Here is an 18,107-nt window from a genome sequence, read left to right as displayed (position 1 = left end):
TAGGCCATGAGTGTTATATCCACATCTGCTGAAATAGTCAACTGGGTAATGAAAGTTCAGAAATATCTTCTAAGAATCTGTATGAAAATATTGCCTTTATTACACCTATATTAGGAATCTGCCATGTGCTCTATGTCATCTCTCAATTGAATAATGCAAAGAGTAATCACTTCTCCTGCATAAAAAAAAAAAAAGGGGGAAACTTCCTACAAAAGAACAAGTCTTCATGCACACGACCTGATCTGATAATTAATGACCCCCATTCAGGTGCATTGTGCGCCTCAGCACCGTGAATGTGCTGCAGATTATAGAGCGGGTCCTTCCCTTTCCCGATTTGATTCGCGCAGTTTAGTGGACAATGTCACTCGCCCACCCACAATGCAATGCGTCCTGCAAAACCCAAGACCGAGCAAGACAAGGCAGGGTTAAATGGTTAATTAAGACTCCTCTATAAATAAATATAATGGGTGGATCCATTCTTCACCATACAACATCTGCGGTGGTCTGCTGGCGTCCTCTATGGGGAGCGGGTCACCAAGATTTTCTCATAGTCCAAAAGCATATCAGGGTTATGACATCACTCCACGTCCCGACTCGTGTTACACCGACAGCTCAGCCATCCCTCGTCTTGTCAGTCCTGGAGCGAGCTCTGGAATAACTCGTAGCGTTGCCTCAGGTCCTTGATTTTCTCACCTGGTAGGTGGAGATAAATAGGAGAAATGACCCTCTAAAGGCAGAGGTCCCACCTGGGTGCTGGCAGGCTACCACCCACTACTTATTACACGTATCAGGGGTGTACAGACACCATGGGGTTCCAGAGTTTCTAATGATGTGATGGATGATAAAAGTAATGTGCCCTTCCAGCCGCCTTACTGAGCAGACAGTCCTCTGTAGGCCCTCAGTCAATAAGAAGTCAATAACTATTAGAGGGGGACATAGTCACTTTAGTGGCAACAAAAGGGGTTAACAGCCAGGATCGGAGCCGCTTCCGATTCTGGCTGTAAAGCTGAAGGAGCACTCGCTGGTGTGCCCTCTAATGCAAATGGTAAAATGATGGCACAGCTCTTCTACACCCGGCACAGTGCCTCCCCCCCCCCCCATACAAGGAAGACTGGGTAGAGGGGCCAGATCCCACCTTGTGATACACACAAACCCATCTCTAAATATGTTCAAGTTGTTAGGACCCAGATCCATTAGCGCTGTATATATAGAGTCACTTACACAGCGTGGCCATGCCGCCCCCTCCCCAGCTCTCTTTAGCTTGCTGCCTTTTCGTCACCACTTCTTCTATCGTATTGGAAGTTTCTGTAAACTGTGCGATGGCTTCCAGATCCTGAGGGGTCAAAGATGAAAAAAGAAAAAAACTGGAAGACAATATATTGATGCTTGGATATAAGCTCCATAGGGTAGTGCTGGGAGGAGTAACACACGGCTGCAGTGAGATTGGAGTGGAGCACCCCTTTAAATGGATATTAAAGATGCATCATAGATAAATACAAGAACACCACATTGCTGAAGTCCAATCTTTAACCTCTTAACGCTCAGCGTCCGATATATCGGACGCTGAGCGCAGTGACTTAGCGCTCAGCGTCCGATATATCGGACGCTGAGCTGATGCCGGTTCAGCTCAAGATCTGAGCCGAACCGGCATCGGGAAACACGGGGTGCCGGCTGTAACTAATAGCCGGCACCCCAGTGTAACACCCGCGATCGGAGTTGTCTCCGATCGCGGGTGCTTAACCCGTTAAATGCCGCGGTCAGCGCGACCACGGCATCTAACATGTATCTGGGGGATCTTTCCCCCACGATCGGCCCCCCCGAACCGTTTTCGGGGGGCGCCGATCGTTGCTATAGTAACTCTGGGGTCCGATCTGGACCCCAGAGTTACCTGCAAGAATTGCCAGTGAGATGGCGTCTGTGACGTCATCTTACTGGCACAGTGCCAGCCTATGCAAGTGTATAGGCTGACACTGATAATACTCTGCAATACATCAGTATTGCAGAATATTATCATGAAGAAGCAATCAGATGATTGCTTCTTCATGTCCCATGGTATAAAAGTGAAAAAGTAAAAAAAAAAGTTATTCAATAAAAAAATAAAGTCATAAATCACTAAAAATGCCCCAAACCCCCAAAACATATAAAGAAACATATAACTCAAAAAAAAGTCTAAATCATAACACAAACCCCACATATATAGTATCACCGCGTCCGTAACAACCCGTAGAATAAAAGTAAATCATTATTGAACCCGCACGATAAACGCCGTAAAAAAAAACTGTTATAAACCCTCCAAAAATTATGATTTTTACCTTTTCAATCCCACAAAAAATGCTATAAAATGTGATCAAAAAACCATATGTACTGCGACATGATACTGGTGCAAAGTACAACATGTCCCGCAAAAAACAAGCCATCAACCAGCTCCGTAGCCAAAAAAGTAACAATGTTATGCCACTTGGAAGACGGCAATACATAAATGATAGATTTTTCCCCACATTAGGGTTTTGTTTGACAAATTTAGTAAAACGTAAGAAAATATATTCATGTCTGGTATCCCCGTAATCGTATCGACCCATAGAATAAAGATAACATGATTATTAGTCTATACGGTGAACACCAAAAAAAAAAGAAGTAAAAAATCCAGTACAGAATTGATGCTTTTCTACTCCTGTCCTCAAAAAACGTTCCTAAATTTTCAACAATAGGTGATACAAACCCCAAAATGGTAACATTGGAAAAAGCATCTCATCCCGCAAAAAAAATGGCATCACATGGCCCCAATAACGAAAAAGCGAGAATTTTATAGCCTACAAAAGGGGCCAATGAGGAAACTAAAATCCTGGCAGCTGCAGCGCCCTCCTTCCCTTCTGCACCTCGCTGTGCCCCCATAACACAAGTAACGGCCACATGTGGGGGGTCTTTGTACTCAGGAGAAATTGCAGAACAAATTGTATGGTGGGTTTTCTCTTTTTATCTTTTGGAAATGTGTAAATTTTAGGGCTAAATGAACGTATAAGGGAACAATATGACCATTCTAAATTTCACCTCCATTTTGATTCAATTACTATGAAGATCTCAAGGGGTTAACAATCTTCGTAAAAGCTGTTTCTGATAGTTTGAGGGGTGCAGATTTGAAAATGGGTTGGTTATATAGGGGGTTTTGATGCTAAATATGTAAAATTTCATTCCAAACTGTATTTATCCCCAAAATAATCAATTCTGAAAATCCGGAAAAGCGATATTCTATTTGCAAGCCGCGTGACATCAAAATAAATTATCCAGACATTTCAGAAATTATGAAAATGTAAAGTAGACAAATGGGAAATGTTATTCAGCAACTTATTTAGGTGGTAAATCGATCTGCCTGAAAACGCAATGATTTTGAATTTCGAAAATGGCAAATTTTTCCAAAAATTTATCATATTTTCTTTTTTTTTGTAAATAAATGCAAAACTTATCTGCCAGAATTTACCACTAAAATGAAGTACAACATGTGGGGAAAAAACAATCTCAGAATCGCTTTGATAAGTAACAGTGTTCAAAAGTTATAACCGTATAAAGAGACGCAAGTCAGAATCCAAAAAATCGGGCTGAGCCTTAAGCTACAAAATGGCTGCGTCCTTAAGGGGTTAAACAATGTAGACATCACCCAGGGCTTAAAAATTCCAAAACAATGTGAATTACTGGAAACATGGGTCCAGAAAGGGTCCAGTATGTTTCTTAAGATTTAGGCTAAGAAATGCAAGTGTGAATTAGGGCTTGGACGTACCTTGCAGCATGTAGTCAGCAGCTGGTGAACCGACTGGAAGAGAGGGCCCGAGGGGCTCATGTGAGGGGCCTGGTGGCCGCAGTGCTCCTGAAATTCATTCACGTAGACTTGAGTGAAAGCCATGATGAGCTGGTGGAAGTTGGTCAGTGCCATGTTCAGATTGGGAATAACCGTCCCCTCGCCGGGCACGGAGCTGCAGAGGAACGAGCACTGAGGAGACATAAAACATTCTAAGAATTCGGAATTCAAGGGACACCGATCACTATGACGACAGTGTTGGGTCTTGTCCCCGAAGACCTATGGAACCAGGTGTGGGTTAGTAACACATATTCCAGGATTGTAGCTGGACTTTGAGCACTGGTATGAAAGATCTCTTCCCTGAACACTGCCCCTCACACTGAGTAACTGCTGTAGTATTCACACAGAACCTGCTTCAACATGGGGAAAGGCTGTGCTGCAGTACATTGAGGAGATCTCACACACCGGTAAACTAGAGAGCTCCCGCTAACACTACACAACAACAATACTTACATGTCTTTTCCAGTTATTCAAATGCAAGACATGGCACCCCAATTCTCATAACGAGGGGACCCTAGTATAAGCCTTTTGCAGGAATTATGCACATATCACCTTTCAGCTGGATAGAATATAAGATGTAGACATTACCTTACCTCTCGTTTCAAATCTTCTAGGGTCAGTGTGATCCTCTGTAACTCCTGGATGTGGTCGCCGAGGTCATTCTCCTTGTTGGGTGCCAGTGTCCTGGGAGAATAAAGCAGATATATAGTATGGGAACACCTATAGCAGTGGTGGCGAACCTATGGCACAGGTGCCAGAGGTGGCACTCGGAGCCCTTTCTATGGGCACCCAGGCCATCACCCCAACACAGAGTTTACCAGCTAGGACTCAAGGCTTTCTCCTGCTGTCCAATACATCCCAGGACGTGCCATGCTCAGCGGTATTTTAAAACTACATCCTTGGCTGCCAGGACTACAGGAGGAGTGAGAAGGTGTGGATATAGATGGATTGTCATTGGAGCTCCTGCTCTGGGTCCCCTGATTCTTCTTCTTCAGGGGACCCTGGAGGGAAGCTACAATCCAAATTGCTCCATCATCTTTCTAATGTATTGGTGAACTCAGCCAATACGATTAAAACCTGTGATGCAGCAGGGATCAATAGGTTACTGCTTAAATTGTCATGTTGGTACTTTGTGACATATAAGTGGGTTTTGGTTTAGCTTGGGCACTCTGTCTCTAAAAGGTTCGCCATCACGGTCCTAAAGTATGGGAGGGCATCATAGCAGACCTAAAACCTAAACACAGATCACTGATCAATCAGACCAATCTTACAGATGAACTTATGCAAAGAGGTCGCACTAAAATTTTTTCCAGGAGAGTAATAATACGCCTTTTACCATCTTAGTGAATGTAAAACAAATGTCAACGAGCGCCACTCTCAGAAGCAGGGTGTGTCAGGTACTGCATCTCAGTCTCAGAAGCATAGCAAGTTTTCCCTTTACTGAATACGTGGCTACACATTCTTCTGTTACAACCAGGGATCCCCCATTTGCTACCTTTTCTGCTGCTCTTCCGGGACCAAGAGAGTTTTAAGGTCGGCAGGCCAGGGATTGCACTCCGGGGTCAGCGATGCCTGGAAGTGGGCACACGAGAAGAGTTCCTTCACAAGCTCCTCGTCCTCCCGGACATAAGAAGCAAAGTTCTTATCACCGCTGATATGGAGAGAAAAGAAGAAGCTGTAGTATGAAGATAACCGCTCAGTGAAAAAAGAACTGATCACCATTGAAGAGGTTGGATAAAATGTGCAAATGTGTGCAAACAGCGCCACACTACAGGATAGGCTGTGTCTGGTATTACAGCTCTTTCCTATTCTGAAGATCGCAGAGTAGTCAGAAGCAACTGTGGTGACGGTAATGGAGACACTTACCCCGGGGTTATGGGCTTCACTGCAGAGATGCCAATCACTTCTTCACAAGTCTGAATGATGTCCAGTAACTGCCCCATGAACGCCAGCTGTCTGCTAGGACTGGCAATACCCTGCGACACACATACAATAGTTATAGGGGTATCAACACGATATGATGCTGTGTCCCAGCAGTGTGCTATGAATGGGGACTTATAATTATTTCAAGATGTGTCCCCCCCACTCACACATCCATGGGATATGCCAGAAATGTCTCATCGAGTAATATATATATATATATATATATATATATATATATATATATATATATATATATATATATATATATATATATATATATATATATATTTTATTTAAAAGGGTGATCCAGGCACAAGAAGCTTCATCTCCAGACACAGACCCGCTCGTGTCAGAACTGGTGACTATGGGTCGGTACAGACTGTGGGTCACATACCTTTATGAGGTCCACATCCTCTGCACTGCATAACATTAGCTCAAAGCCAAGTTTAGCCATCTCTGGAATACACAGACACAAATCATTAGTACAATGCAAGGGTGTAACTACAGTGGAAGCAGCCATTGCAGCTGCTACTGGGCCCGCAGTATCAGGGGGCCCCGTCATCCAACCTGACACACTAAAGAGTGGAGGATGGGCACCCTTATATACATATTATGCTGCACACTGTACATAAATGTGATGTATATATGCTGTATGTGTATACATATACTGTATGTATATGGCACTGTATGTGTATATATGCTGTATGTATGTATATGGTACTGTATGTGTGTATATATGCTCTATATGTGTGCACAGGAGTATATAAAATGTCTGATTGTAACTCGCATGTGTGAGAATACAAATATGTATTTTGTTTAATTATTATTATTATTTTTTTTTAAGTGTGAGGGGGAGCCCATTCAGAAGCCTGCTATGGGGCCCCTGCCTCTCAAAGTTATGCCCCTCGTACAATCTTGTACCGACTCTTTGGGAGATACCAATCTTTACATACTAAAAACACGCGCCGTCTTCTAGACTACTATGTAAATATAATAAATGTCCCCTTCACGCCCCTGACCTTGCACCTCCTGTGTCTACCCAGGATTTCAGGGCACTGCCGAGGGTCACACATGATCATTTTTAACCACATCTTATCACAGGTCACCCAGTTCATCACAGCTAGACCTCAGCCCCCGGTCACTGGGTTTATTAGACAGCAAAACCATTACCATCATATAAAAATAAAAAACACACAGTAACAGACCCTCTCCATTAAGAAAGCAGCTCCGTCATTAGGACAGGGACTCCTTGCATCACGTATGACTATGAGCTTGGAGTCCCGTCCGCCCCTTACAGGTAGACCACAGTTGCTGGTCTTCAGCTACAGCCCAGTTTTCTCCCTGGTTGCTGTAGATGAGAAGCTACAACATAATATTCAGGGAGTCCATATAAAATCTGAGAAAAATTACCTTTCACTTTTACTTCGGCCTGAGATTCCTTGAGCGTAGAGAACTGTTCCTGTAGAGGGGGGTAGGCCCTGCATGGGGAGAAAACACGACGCACACTTCACTAGGTAGATACATTCATTGTTCATGGCTGTATGGAAACAGCGCCCCAGCCGGCTCCAGGTAGGGTGCGGTACTGCAGCTCAGCTCCATTGCAGTGAATCACTGGCCTATATCACCAGACTGTACAATATCTGCATACATGACTGATCAGTGTAGTACAGCCACAAAAATGTGTCCCCCCCCCGTATGATAACAGTAGCAGAATCCCATCCATTACCTGGTACATATCCACTCCAGGATGTCCAGACGATGTGCAGATGGGGAGCACAAGAACTCATGGATACTCCGGGGTTCAGTCACATAAACCCCCTCAAGGCATGGGCAAGATAACTTCTGTAAGAGGAGGAGATAGTCAATAGTGAGTGCAGCTCTGAAGTATAACACAGGATGTAACTCAGGATCAGTAATGTCATGTATGTACACAGTGACTGCATCAGTAGCAGAATAGTGAGTGCAGCTCTGGAGTATAATACAGGATGTAACTCAGGATCAGTAATGTCATGTATGTACACAGTGACTGCATCAGTAGCAGAATAGTGAGTGCAGCTCTGGAGTATAATACAGGATGTAACTCAGGATCAGTACAGGATAAGTAATGTCATGTATGTACACAGTGACTGCACCAGCAGCAGAATAGTGAGTGCAGCTCTGGTGTATAATACAGGATGTAACTCAGGATCAGTAATGTCATGTATGTACACAGTGACTGCACCAGCAGCAGAATAGTGAGTGCAGCTCTGGTGTATAATACAGGATGTAACTCAGGATCAGTACAGGATAGGTAATGTCATGTATGTACACAGTGACTGCACCAGCAGCAGAATAGTGAGTGCAGCTCTGGAGTATAATACAGGATGTAACTCAGGATCAGTACAGGATAAGTAATGTCATGTATGTACACAGTGACTGCACCAGCAGCAGAATAGTGAGTGCAGCTCTGGTGTATAATACAGGATGTAACTCAGGATCAGTAATGTCATGTATGTACACAGTGACTGCACCAGCAGCAGAATAGTGAGTGCAGCTCTGGTGTATAATACAGGATGTAACTCAGGATCAGTACAGGATAGGTAATGTCATGTATGTACACAGTGACTGCACCAGCAGCAGAATAGTGAGTGCAGCTCTGGTGTATAATACAGGATGTAACTCAGGATCAGTACAGGATAAGTAATGTCATGTATGTACACAGTGACTGCACCAGCAGCAGAATAGTGAGTGCAGCTCTGGGGTATAATACAGGATGTAACTCAGGATCAGTACAGGATAAGTAATGTCATGTATGTACACAGTGACTGCACCAGCAGCAGAATAGTGAGTGCAGCTCTGGTGTATAATACAGGATGTAACTCAGGATCAGTACAGGATAAGTAATGTCATATATGTACACAGTGACTGCACCAGCAGCAGAATAGTGAGTGCAGCTCTGGGGTATAATACAGGATGTAACTCAGGATCAGTACAGGATAAGTAATGTCATGTATGTACACAGTGACTGCACCAGCAGCAGAATAGTGAGTGCAGCTCTGGTGTATAATACAGGATGTAACTCAGGATCAGTACAGGATAAGCAATGTTATGTATGTACACAGTGACTGCACCAGCAGCAGAATAGCTCGTGCTGGATCATTCTGCTGTGAACTGCTGACGGGTGTGGTTGTGTTCTGCTGAGCTCCTGCACCACCTGGAGCAAACCCAATCCACCCAGGCCTGCTCTCTCCTCCCCAGGGAGGGAGTGGGTTCTGTGGGATGAATCCTGCAGGAAAGTCCCAGGCTCCTGTCTCCCGGACCAGGCCGGCGGGGGGCAGGAGAATCCAGTTACCGGCCAAAACTGATGGCGTGAGAAGATCTGCCCGGAGCCAAGGACGCAGCGATGTGACCTCGGCTGCCACCCCCAAGACCCAGGGAAGCCGCAAGGTCTCCGGTACACAGAAGATCAAGGCAAGTGACATCAGCCTGAGTGCTCCTCCTGGAAAGCTGAGTGACTGTGCGGGAAAGCTGGGTGCTCACGGAGGTGTGCAAAAAGCATGGGGTGAACCTAAGGCCCGGGAGTCTGCTACCATCTATGGCTCCCGGATTGCTGAGCACCTCCGTGAGTACGAGGAAGCTGGAAAAGCGCTGAGGAGGCTCCAGGAGGAGATAAGGGAGACCGTGGCCCTAGCGGGGGTGGCTACTAAGAAGAAGAAGAAGTCTGATCTTCTTACCACCATAGACAGACTAAAAGCCGAGGTCACCGCTCTGGAAGAAAAGCGTCATCTAATCCGTGAGCACAGCGCTCCGTTTCGTGAGAAATTAGAAAACGACGCCCGGTTTGATGATATGCGCCAGGATAAGCTGAGAAAGCTGAAGGGGCTTGAGATCCAGGCGGATGATGGCGATGATGAGGAGGATGAGGAAGACCTGCCGTGTCCGTCTGGTGGCCTGCACCAACACCAGCAGGCCTCGCACGACAGGCTGCCTGCAGAGCAAGCGCCATTACCATCAGGCTGCGGCTCTGCCAACCTGGAGGAGGAAAGTGATGACAGCGGCCAGGGGGGGGTCGCTAATGGCTCAGATCCGTCAGCTTGAGTCCCCAGTTCACCTCCAGAACTTTTCCTTCGGCGATGATATGCCAGATGACGACCTAAAGAGAAAGAAGAGAGCCAAGAAGATCAAGGCGTCTCAGGAGGTGAATCTGGTGTTTCGTCCCCTCCCTGTTCCCTCCGGGCGGGCAGCAGTGCCAGCCTGTCGTGTAGGCCCCGTTGCCCAGCCCAGCACGAATCCTGCAGTGGACTCGGTGCCAGGGTGCGGGGAGAGTGCAAAGCCACGTTCCATCATGGCGCAGAACACCAGCCTTGTTTGTAGTAGCAAGGATGGTGCAGGGAAGGCATCGGCCGAAAGGCCGGACAGTGAGGGCGATCCAGCAGGTCCTGGTACTGTGCGCTGTCCCCTAGTGGGAGGGGGGGGGGGGTTGGCCCAGTGCCAGGGGCAGTGGCTCCTGTGGCCCCTAGCGCTGTTGCTTGCTCCGGTGAGCAGCGGCAGCGTGATGGGGCTGCTGGGGCTTGTAGTGCGGCGCCTCCCAAACATCCCGTGCAGCCTGCAGAGAAAGTCGCAGGAAAAGTGTTATTCTGTATTGGTGCATCAAACTCTGAAGATATGAAAGGGGCAAAAAAACTGTCTGGAGTCTGTAAGGACAAGAGGCCTCTACCACCAATCGAGCAGCGATGCTCAAACATCATAAAAACTGCTGGACAACAAGGGGTTAATGCCAATGAGGCAGAGGGCACAAGTAAGATCGGGGTTGGAGCTGCCTCTTCTCAGGCTGTATCAGCTGTATCAGCTATGGAGGTGGCTCTACCCCCAGGTCCTCCTGGCCCAGCTGGTGTGAGTGATGCAAGGAAGCGAGGCAGTACTCTACATAGTGTGGTGAATGTGGGGGTGGTGAATGGTGCTGAGGGGGGTGATCCTGGTATGAGTGCTGGACCATCTGCACCCCCAGTGGTGGCCGCTCCCATAAGGAGCTATGCGAGTGTCACCGCTGGGGCAAGTGGGGTTAACTCCTTGTCTCCTGGCTCTGGGAATAGCGTTTTGCAAAGGCGTCTTCTGGAGGCTCTCAGGAGAGGGGAAAAGTCAATCACTGTAGAGGGGAGAGAGGTTGATCTGTCCTTCTGGACAGACAGGCATGGCCTGGCGGCCTTCCAAGAGAAAAAGGGGGGGGGGGAGAGACTGTATGGTCTTTACCCACAACTGGGCCCGGAGCTGCCCGTAGGAATGTGGTTCGTCTTCGCTGGAGGGGCAGTGACGCATGCCCACCCAGGTCAAGGGTGGTGGAGCTCCTCCTGAAGATGAACTTCAGGGCTAGTGACATCTTTGCCCTGATACATCCTTATGGTACTCCGGAGTTCGATGTCAGCTTTGTTCGGCCGGAGGGCTTCGAGTTCTTCTGGTCGAATTATGAGCTGGCAAAGAACGAGCCCGCATGGCGAGACTTTTCTGTTCAAGCAGTGTCTCGCCAAAACACAGTCAAGAAGGTGACCGTTTTGACCCGTAATGAGTCACTTTCTTGCATGGACATCATGACTTGGCTCAGTCGTTATGGTGAGGTTGTACAGGTACCGCAGAAAAACCGTGATGAATTTGGCATTTGGTCTGGAGCCTGGACCTTCATGATGAAGTTGAAGTGTTCAGGCGGCACAGTCGCCCACATTCCTTCTTCAGCCTTTCTTGGGCGGGACAGAATCCTGATTTTCTACCAGGGGCAGCCGAAGGTCTGTCACAGGTGCGGTGACCCCACCCACTTTAGCGCCAGCTGCCAAGTGCAGAAGTGCGCTTTGTGTGGTGGGCTAGGTCATCTCGCTGCATCCTGTAAGGACATTAGGTGTAACCTGTGTGGTGAGCTCGGTCACCCTTTCAGCCGTTGTCCTCGCTCCTTTGCCAATGCGGTTGTGACCCCAGTGGAGGAGAGCCATGAGGTTGCTTCTGCTGGGGAAGGTACCAGCAGAGGTGGAGGAGCTGAGGGGCCTGTGAAGAAAAGTAAGAATAAGTCACCTTCTCAGTTGAGGCGGCTTGAAGCCAGACAAAAAGGGAGAGAACTGGGGAAGCCTCAGGTTGCTGGGGTGACCCTTGGTCCTTCCTCAGAGGTTGGTCTTGCTATTGAGGCCCTGAGGGATGATGAGTTGGATGAGGAGGTAAGGAGGATGGAGCGCGAGAAAGGTGCCATGTCCTCCCATTATGAGAGTATGGATGAGGATAACAGGATTTGGCTAGAAAATAAGCGCAAGCAGAAAAAGAAAAAACGCGGCCTAAGGAAGGGAAAACTTCCTCCCCTCTGGTTGAGCTTTCCAACCGGTTCCTCACCCTCGATAAGATCGCCTCCTCGGGAAGAGAGGCTGAGGGTGGGGTTCTGGAGGTGGCGGCGGAGCAGCCTGCAGGGGGCGCTGAGTCTCTATCCTCTGGGGATGCTGGGTCCTCAGAGTGGGAGACTGACTCAGAGTCAGGAGACAAGGACGAAGGAGAGGGTGGTCCGGGTGGGTCCTTGGGGGCCAATGACAATATGGACACCACAATTTCATTAAAGAGAAGTTGCCCCAATTCTGATAGTAAAAAAGAAAGGGGATCATCTTCAGAGGACAGTAGAGGGAAGGGGAATAGTAAGAAAAAAGCCGTCTAACTCAATCACTCATGATGGCGGCACCCACTCCGTTGACGCTGGCGTCCATTAATGTCGCCAGCATTAAGTCTGATGCGGCTAGATTTGCGGCCTTTGATTTTCTCGGCCGTGTTGAAGCCGACATTTTATTTTTGCAGGAGACCAGGCTGACAGGTTTGGCGGCCGTGTTTAAAGCTAAGAGGGAATGGAGACACGGGCCTTCCTATTGGTCTCTTGCGGCCGAGCCTTATAGCGGAGTGGTGGTCCTTTTTACCGCACCGGTAGAATGCCGACGAGTTATTGAGTTAGAAATGGGGAGGTGCCTGATCCTGGATGTCCTCATGAAGGGACAAGAACTTCGCCTAATTAACATCTATGGTCCCCAGTCCAAGTGGGACAGGAAGTGTCTCTTTATTAGGATCAAGCCCTACCTTTTTACAAGTCGGCAGGTGGTCTTTGGAGGGGACTTCAATGCTGTCACGAGGTCCCAAGATAGGGGAGGTTCCAGAGACAAGCTGACTTATGATAGCGTCGCTCTTAATAGCATAGCTAGTGAGGCTCGCCTGGTGGATGTCCACATCCGGCACACCCCAGGCCACGCGGGGTTCACCTATTATAGGGGTAGCTGCAGGTCTAGAATAGACAGGTTTTATTTAAAGGAGGAAGCCATTTCTTCAGCAGTGTCCGTTGTTGAGGTTGAGTTCTCCGACCACTGTTTAATTTTGTTTTCTCTGAATGTTACAGAGACCCCCCGGATGGGAAGAGGCTACTGGAAGCTCAATTCGTCTCTCCTGGAGGAAGCGGAGATCAGACAATCCTTTGAGGACTTTCTTCAGAGCCAGGTATCATTGCTGGGCCTTAGTAGCAGTAAGTCAGAGTGGTGGGAGATGCTCAAGAAAAGGGTGGCGAGATTCTTCCGCCAGCTCTCGAGTCTCAGGAGCCTGGACAGGTACCGCCTGTATCAGGGCCTGAGGAGGAAACTCGAGCATCTCGTCTCGACTGGAGGTAGTCGTGAGGACATCTCCAGAGTGAAATCCTTGCTGAAGAGGTGTCAGTACGATAGACACGCATCTTTGGTTTTTGAGAGGGATTACGGGAAATACCGCTTGCCCGACCCTTACAGAAACTGCAAGATGTCAGTGAATGGTAAAGTTGTCACTGGACTGGTTGACAGTATGGGATCCCTGAAAAGGTCCAGATCAGGGATCCTGGAGGTCGTCAGATCTTTCTACTCACACCTCTTGGGCAGGAAGGATCTAGATCGGGATGTGATGTCGGCTTTCCTGGCTGAAACTGTCCCTGAGCCAGGAGTAGACCCCTCTCTTGATGTTTGGACCGAAGTGATCAGGGAAGAGGAAGTCAGCCTGGCGATTGAAGGGCTCGCCCTCAAGAAATGGCCAGGTCCGGATGGCTTAACATCTGAGTTTTATAAGACCTTTAAGGACGCCTTGGTTCCCCTCTTGACTGAGGTATATAATGAGTGTCTTTCCTCGGGCGCTCTGCCGAAGTCAATGAGGAGGTCTGCCCTGATCATCCTGTCAAAGGGTAAGGACCGATCTCGTATTGAGAACTGGCGGCCCATAGCGCTTCTCAATACGGACAGAAAGGTTTTGGCAAAGGTGCTGTTTACTCGGCTGGTGCAGTTTGCGCCCCGGCTCCTTTCGGGGACCCAGCAGTGCTCTGTTCCAGGCCGCAGTACATTTAGTGCTGTGCTTTGTGTCCGGGAGGCAGTGGAGCAGGGCAGGGCAGGGCTGGTAACTGGAAGGGGTACTTGCTGTCCTTGGATCAGGCAAAAGCGTTTGATCGGGTTAACCACGAGTACCTCTGGTCTGTCCTTCTGAGGTATGGCCTGCCGGGGGAGTTTGTCAATTGGCTAAAGGTTTTGTACGCAGGGGCAGAGAGTTTCCCGCTTGTGAACGGTTGGATTGGCCGCTCTTTTGAGGTTGGGTCTGGTGTTCGCCAGGGTTGTCCTCTGAGCCCACTTTTATACGTGTTCGCGATTGACCCATTCCTTAGGAGGGTTGATCGTGGGCCGTTGGTGGGAGTCAGGATGAACCAGGCTGCACCGGAAGCCACTCTAAGGGTGGTAGCGTATGCCGATGATGTCACCGTTTTTGTGTCCTCGAGAGGGGAGGCGCAATGGGTGATGTCAGAGGTCGACCGCTACTCAGAGGCTTCCAGGGCCCCAGGACTCTGCCAAAGTTCTAGGCATCAAATTTGGCCAGGGGGATTACCCCATGCAAAACTGGGACGGCAGGCTTAAGATCGCCGCTCAGAGGGTGGACCAGTGGAAGGGTTGGTCTTTGACCCTCAGAGAAAGGGTTAACCTGATCAAAACTTACCTGCTCCCATTGCTGATTTATCTGGGCAGTGTGTGCATGTTGCCAGAACCCCTCTGGACTCGGGTCTACAGTCTGTTCTTCCAGCTGTTATGGGGGAATAGGCTGAACCTAATCAAGAGGGAGGTTACTTACCCCACGAGGAGACAAGGAGGGTTGTGTATGGTCAACCCTGTGGTGTTCCTAGTGAATACCTTTCTTAAGATCAATGTTGCAAACCTCTGGAAAGAGAGGGCTCCTCCGTGGGTATACTCCTGTAGGGGATGGTTTCGGCCTTTCTTCCAGGAATGGGAGACAGGAGGGCAAGTGAAGGATCTTCGTACACCTCATGGGCATCTTCCGGCTTACGCTACCCCGGTTCTGAAGGTGATTCGCTGGTGGGGTCTGGGAATGTGGGAGATCAGGACCATGTCGAGGAAACTCCTTGACAAGAGGGTTCCGTTTGCCCGTTTCCAGAAGCCTCTGGCCCTTAGGGATTGCCCAAGTCGGGATCTTGGTGTGGGTTTGAGTTTATTGAATTCCATCAGGATCCCCTTGAAGTTTTGGGACTTGGCTTGGCGCTGCTTCCATGGAAAGCTGTGTGTGAGGGACAATCTGAAGTGTAGGAGCTCTGAGGAAAGGGGTTGTCCCCGGGAGGAGTGCGGTGGCCTGCTGGAGAGCATGGACCACTTCCTGCTTCAGTGCCCCTTTAACACAGAGGTGTACAACCGGGTGGGCGCTTCCATCCATTGGCCCGGGTTGGCCGGTCTCTCCTATGCGGAGTGGGCCTATGGAGCATTCAGAGGCCTGGGTGGCCGGGACCGCTGCACGTTATTCCTAGTCAGTCTAGTGGTCAGGTACCACACGTGGAACGCACGGTGTTTAGTATCGACGCAGCATAAAATCCTCCCGGTGGATGAGGTGGTTAGGAACATTCTGGGTGACCTGGTGAAGGTGCGCTCTCTGCAGTATGAGAGGCTGGGCACGGGGAGGGCCTCTCTCCTTTGGAGGGGGTTCTCCTTTAGTGTCCCTTAGTCTGTCATCTCCTCTCCTGGTGTTGGGCTGAAGCTGCACTGTAGATTTTTGTTTTGTGTTCTGAGGTTATAGAGATGTAGGGGCTTGCAGGCGCCGAACCTGGGCTTTATGTGGTTTTGATATATGTTGATATGTTTAATGTGTTTGTATCTTGTGTACAGTGTGTATATAGTTATATGTAGTTATAGTTAATGTGTATATAGGTTGGTTGGTTTTGGGGTGTTGGTGTTCGGGTGGGAGGGGGGGGTGGACGGGACTTGGACTGTACGATCCTGGGCACTGGTCTGGACTATATAATGCGAACTTTGGACGTTAGACCAGTGTCTGGGTGGGAGGGTGATGGGCGTGGGATTTAGTTAGTTATATTTTATGTTATTAATGTTATTTCCGTTATATTCATTGTTATTTCTGTGTTTATTTATTGTTTATTTATGTGTATTTTGCTGTGTATTTCGATATTTAAAAAAAAAAAAAATTAGGTGGTGGGACTGGGTGAAGGTTTTGTTTGTTTTCATGCTGAGTGTGTGGTGTGTGTGTGGCTGGGCCAGGAGGTTTTGTAAGTTTATTTTCGTTTATATTTGTTCTTTTGTAATTCTTTATGGCTTCATTTATGTTTATTATTGTTATGTTTTTCACTTTTATATAAAATAAAAGATTTACAGGATGCAACTCAGGATCAGTAATGTCATGTATGTACACAGTGACTGCACCAGAAGAATAGTGAGTGCAGCTCTGGGGTATAATACAGGATGTAACTCTGTACATACATGACATTACTTATCCTGTACTGATCCTGAGTTACATCCTGTATTATACCCCAGAGCTGCACTCACTATTCTTCTGGTGCAGTCACTGTGTACATACATGACATTACTTATCCTGTACTGATCCTGAGTTACATCCTGTATTATACCCCAGAGCTGCACTCACTATTCTTCTGGTGCAGTCACTGTGTACATACATGACATTACTTATCCTGTACTGATCCTGAGTTACATCCTGTATTATACTCCAGACCTGCACTCACTATTCTGCTGCTGGTGCAGTCACTGTGTACATACATGACATTACTTATCCTGTACTGATCCTCAGTGACTGCACCAGCAGCAGAATAGTGAGTGCAGGTCTGGAGTATAATACAGGATGTAACTCAGGATCAGTGCAGGATAAGTAATGTCATGTATGTACACAGTGACTGCACCAGCAGCAGAATAGGGAGTGCAGCTCTGGGGTATAATACAGGATGTAACTCAGTATCAGTACAGGATAAGTAATGTCATGTATGTACACAGTGACTACACCAGCAGCAGAATAGTGAGTGCAGCTCTGGAGGATAATACCGATGCTTTTCAGGGTGGTTGACGGACTACAACTCCCATCATGCAGGGGGCAGTCGCGCGGCTTGCTGGGAAAAGATCTTTATACAAGTGTAGCGGCCGAGGCTGAAGAGTACACGGCACACGGCACGTTATGCCGCCGCTGTCTCCGCTCACCTGTAACCGCTCGTACAGCTCCGCAGCCTGCCGCAGCTCCACTCCTCCCGCCATCTTCATCGCTCCCCGCCTCTGCCTGTGATTGGACAACGCGCGCGCCCAGCGCACCCTGATTGGTGAGGTGGAATAGCAGAGCAGAGCTTCCCTTATTGGCTGCCAGAGCATTGACATGCGACCCGCCTCTCTGCGCCGCTGATTGGTTGCTTCTCTAGTGCTCCCCGCCCATGTGACCGCCTGCTATTAGTAGACCATGTCATTCCCAGTGTTAGAGAATTAACCCCAATGAACCAAGACGATATTATTTGTAGGTCAAATAATATCATCGTTTTATATTTTGGGGCATTGTGGATTTTGCAATACAAATAATTTGTACCTTTCTTCACTTTTTATTTCAGTCCCTCCATTAATACACACTAAAATAGTGACCAGGTCATCAATGGGGCTAAATGGTGAGGCAGGAGGAGACATCTCGCCCCTCTATTTAACCCCGTCTATAAAGGTTTTGCCTTTGAGACCTTAACATGTGTCCCACAGGCAGTAGTGGATTATAATATAGGCGGTTTGGGCGGTAGCCTAGGGACTGAGGCTTCTAGGGGGCCCACGGCCACCGAAACCACCCACCCACTTCACCAATAAAATCCTCGTACATCTGTCCCTGCTCACAATACACAAGAGCCATTTCAGGAACTTTGAAGGTCCCCCAAAGGTCCTTAAACCACAGATTGAAAGCAAGTAGAAGGGATGCATCCTACATTCCCCAAAAAGCTTCTAGTACCATATGTAGGAAGTGATTCCAGACTTGTTGGAGCTATAATATTCACACAGCCCAGGGCCCATGACCGTCCTAATCC

The 18,107-nt window shown here is 48.1% G+C and overlaps 1 protein-coding gene across 1 annotated transcript; it reads right to left on the bottom strand.

The window, feature by feature from the left end:
• Positions 1-76: 76 nt before the first annotated feature.
• Positions 77-17,403, bottom strand: HAUS7 (HAUS augmin like complex subunit 7). Its single transcript, XM_072124050.1, has 10 exons — positions 17,257-17,403; positions 7,500-7,615; positions 7,184-7,251; positions 6,168-6,229; positions 5,717-5,826; positions 5,346-5,501; positions 4,444-4,534; positions 3,773-3,982; positions 1,222-1,333; positions 77-693 (listed from the first exon to the last, which is right to left on the bottom strand). Exons 1-10 carry the CDS (start codon positions 17,314-17,316, stop codon positions 632-634), a joined length of 1,047 nt encoding a protein of 348 aa, XP_071980151.1. The 5' UTR covers positions 17,317-17,403; the 3' UTR covers positions 77-631.
• Positions 17,404-18,107: the final 704 nt, after the last annotated feature.

This window comes from Engystomops pustulosus, chromosome 9, assembly GCF_040894005.1.
Source record: "Engystomops pustulosus chromosome 9, aEngPut4.maternal, whole genome shotgun sequence".
Classification (NCBI taxonomy): Eukaryota; Metazoa; Chordata; class Amphibia; order Anura; family Leptodactylidae; genus Engystomops; species Engystomops pustulosus.
The sequence above is the reverse complement of the archived record's forward strand: the minus strand, read 5'-3'. Positions and strand labels throughout refer to the sequence as shown.

Coding starts and splice junctions, on each gene's coding strand:
- HAUS7 (XM_072124050.1), bottom strand. CDS start 17,316: ATGAAGATGGCGGGAGGAGTGGAGCTGCGGCAGGCTGCGGAGCTGTAC. Junction 5,502..5,716: donor GTGAAGCCCATAACCCCGGG/GTAAGTGTCTCC, acceptor TCTCCATATCAG/CGGTGATAAGAACTTTGCTT. Junction 694..1,221: donor GGGCGGCATGGCCACGCTGT/GTAAGTGACTCT, acceptor TCCACCTACCAG/GTGAGAAAATCAAGGACCTG.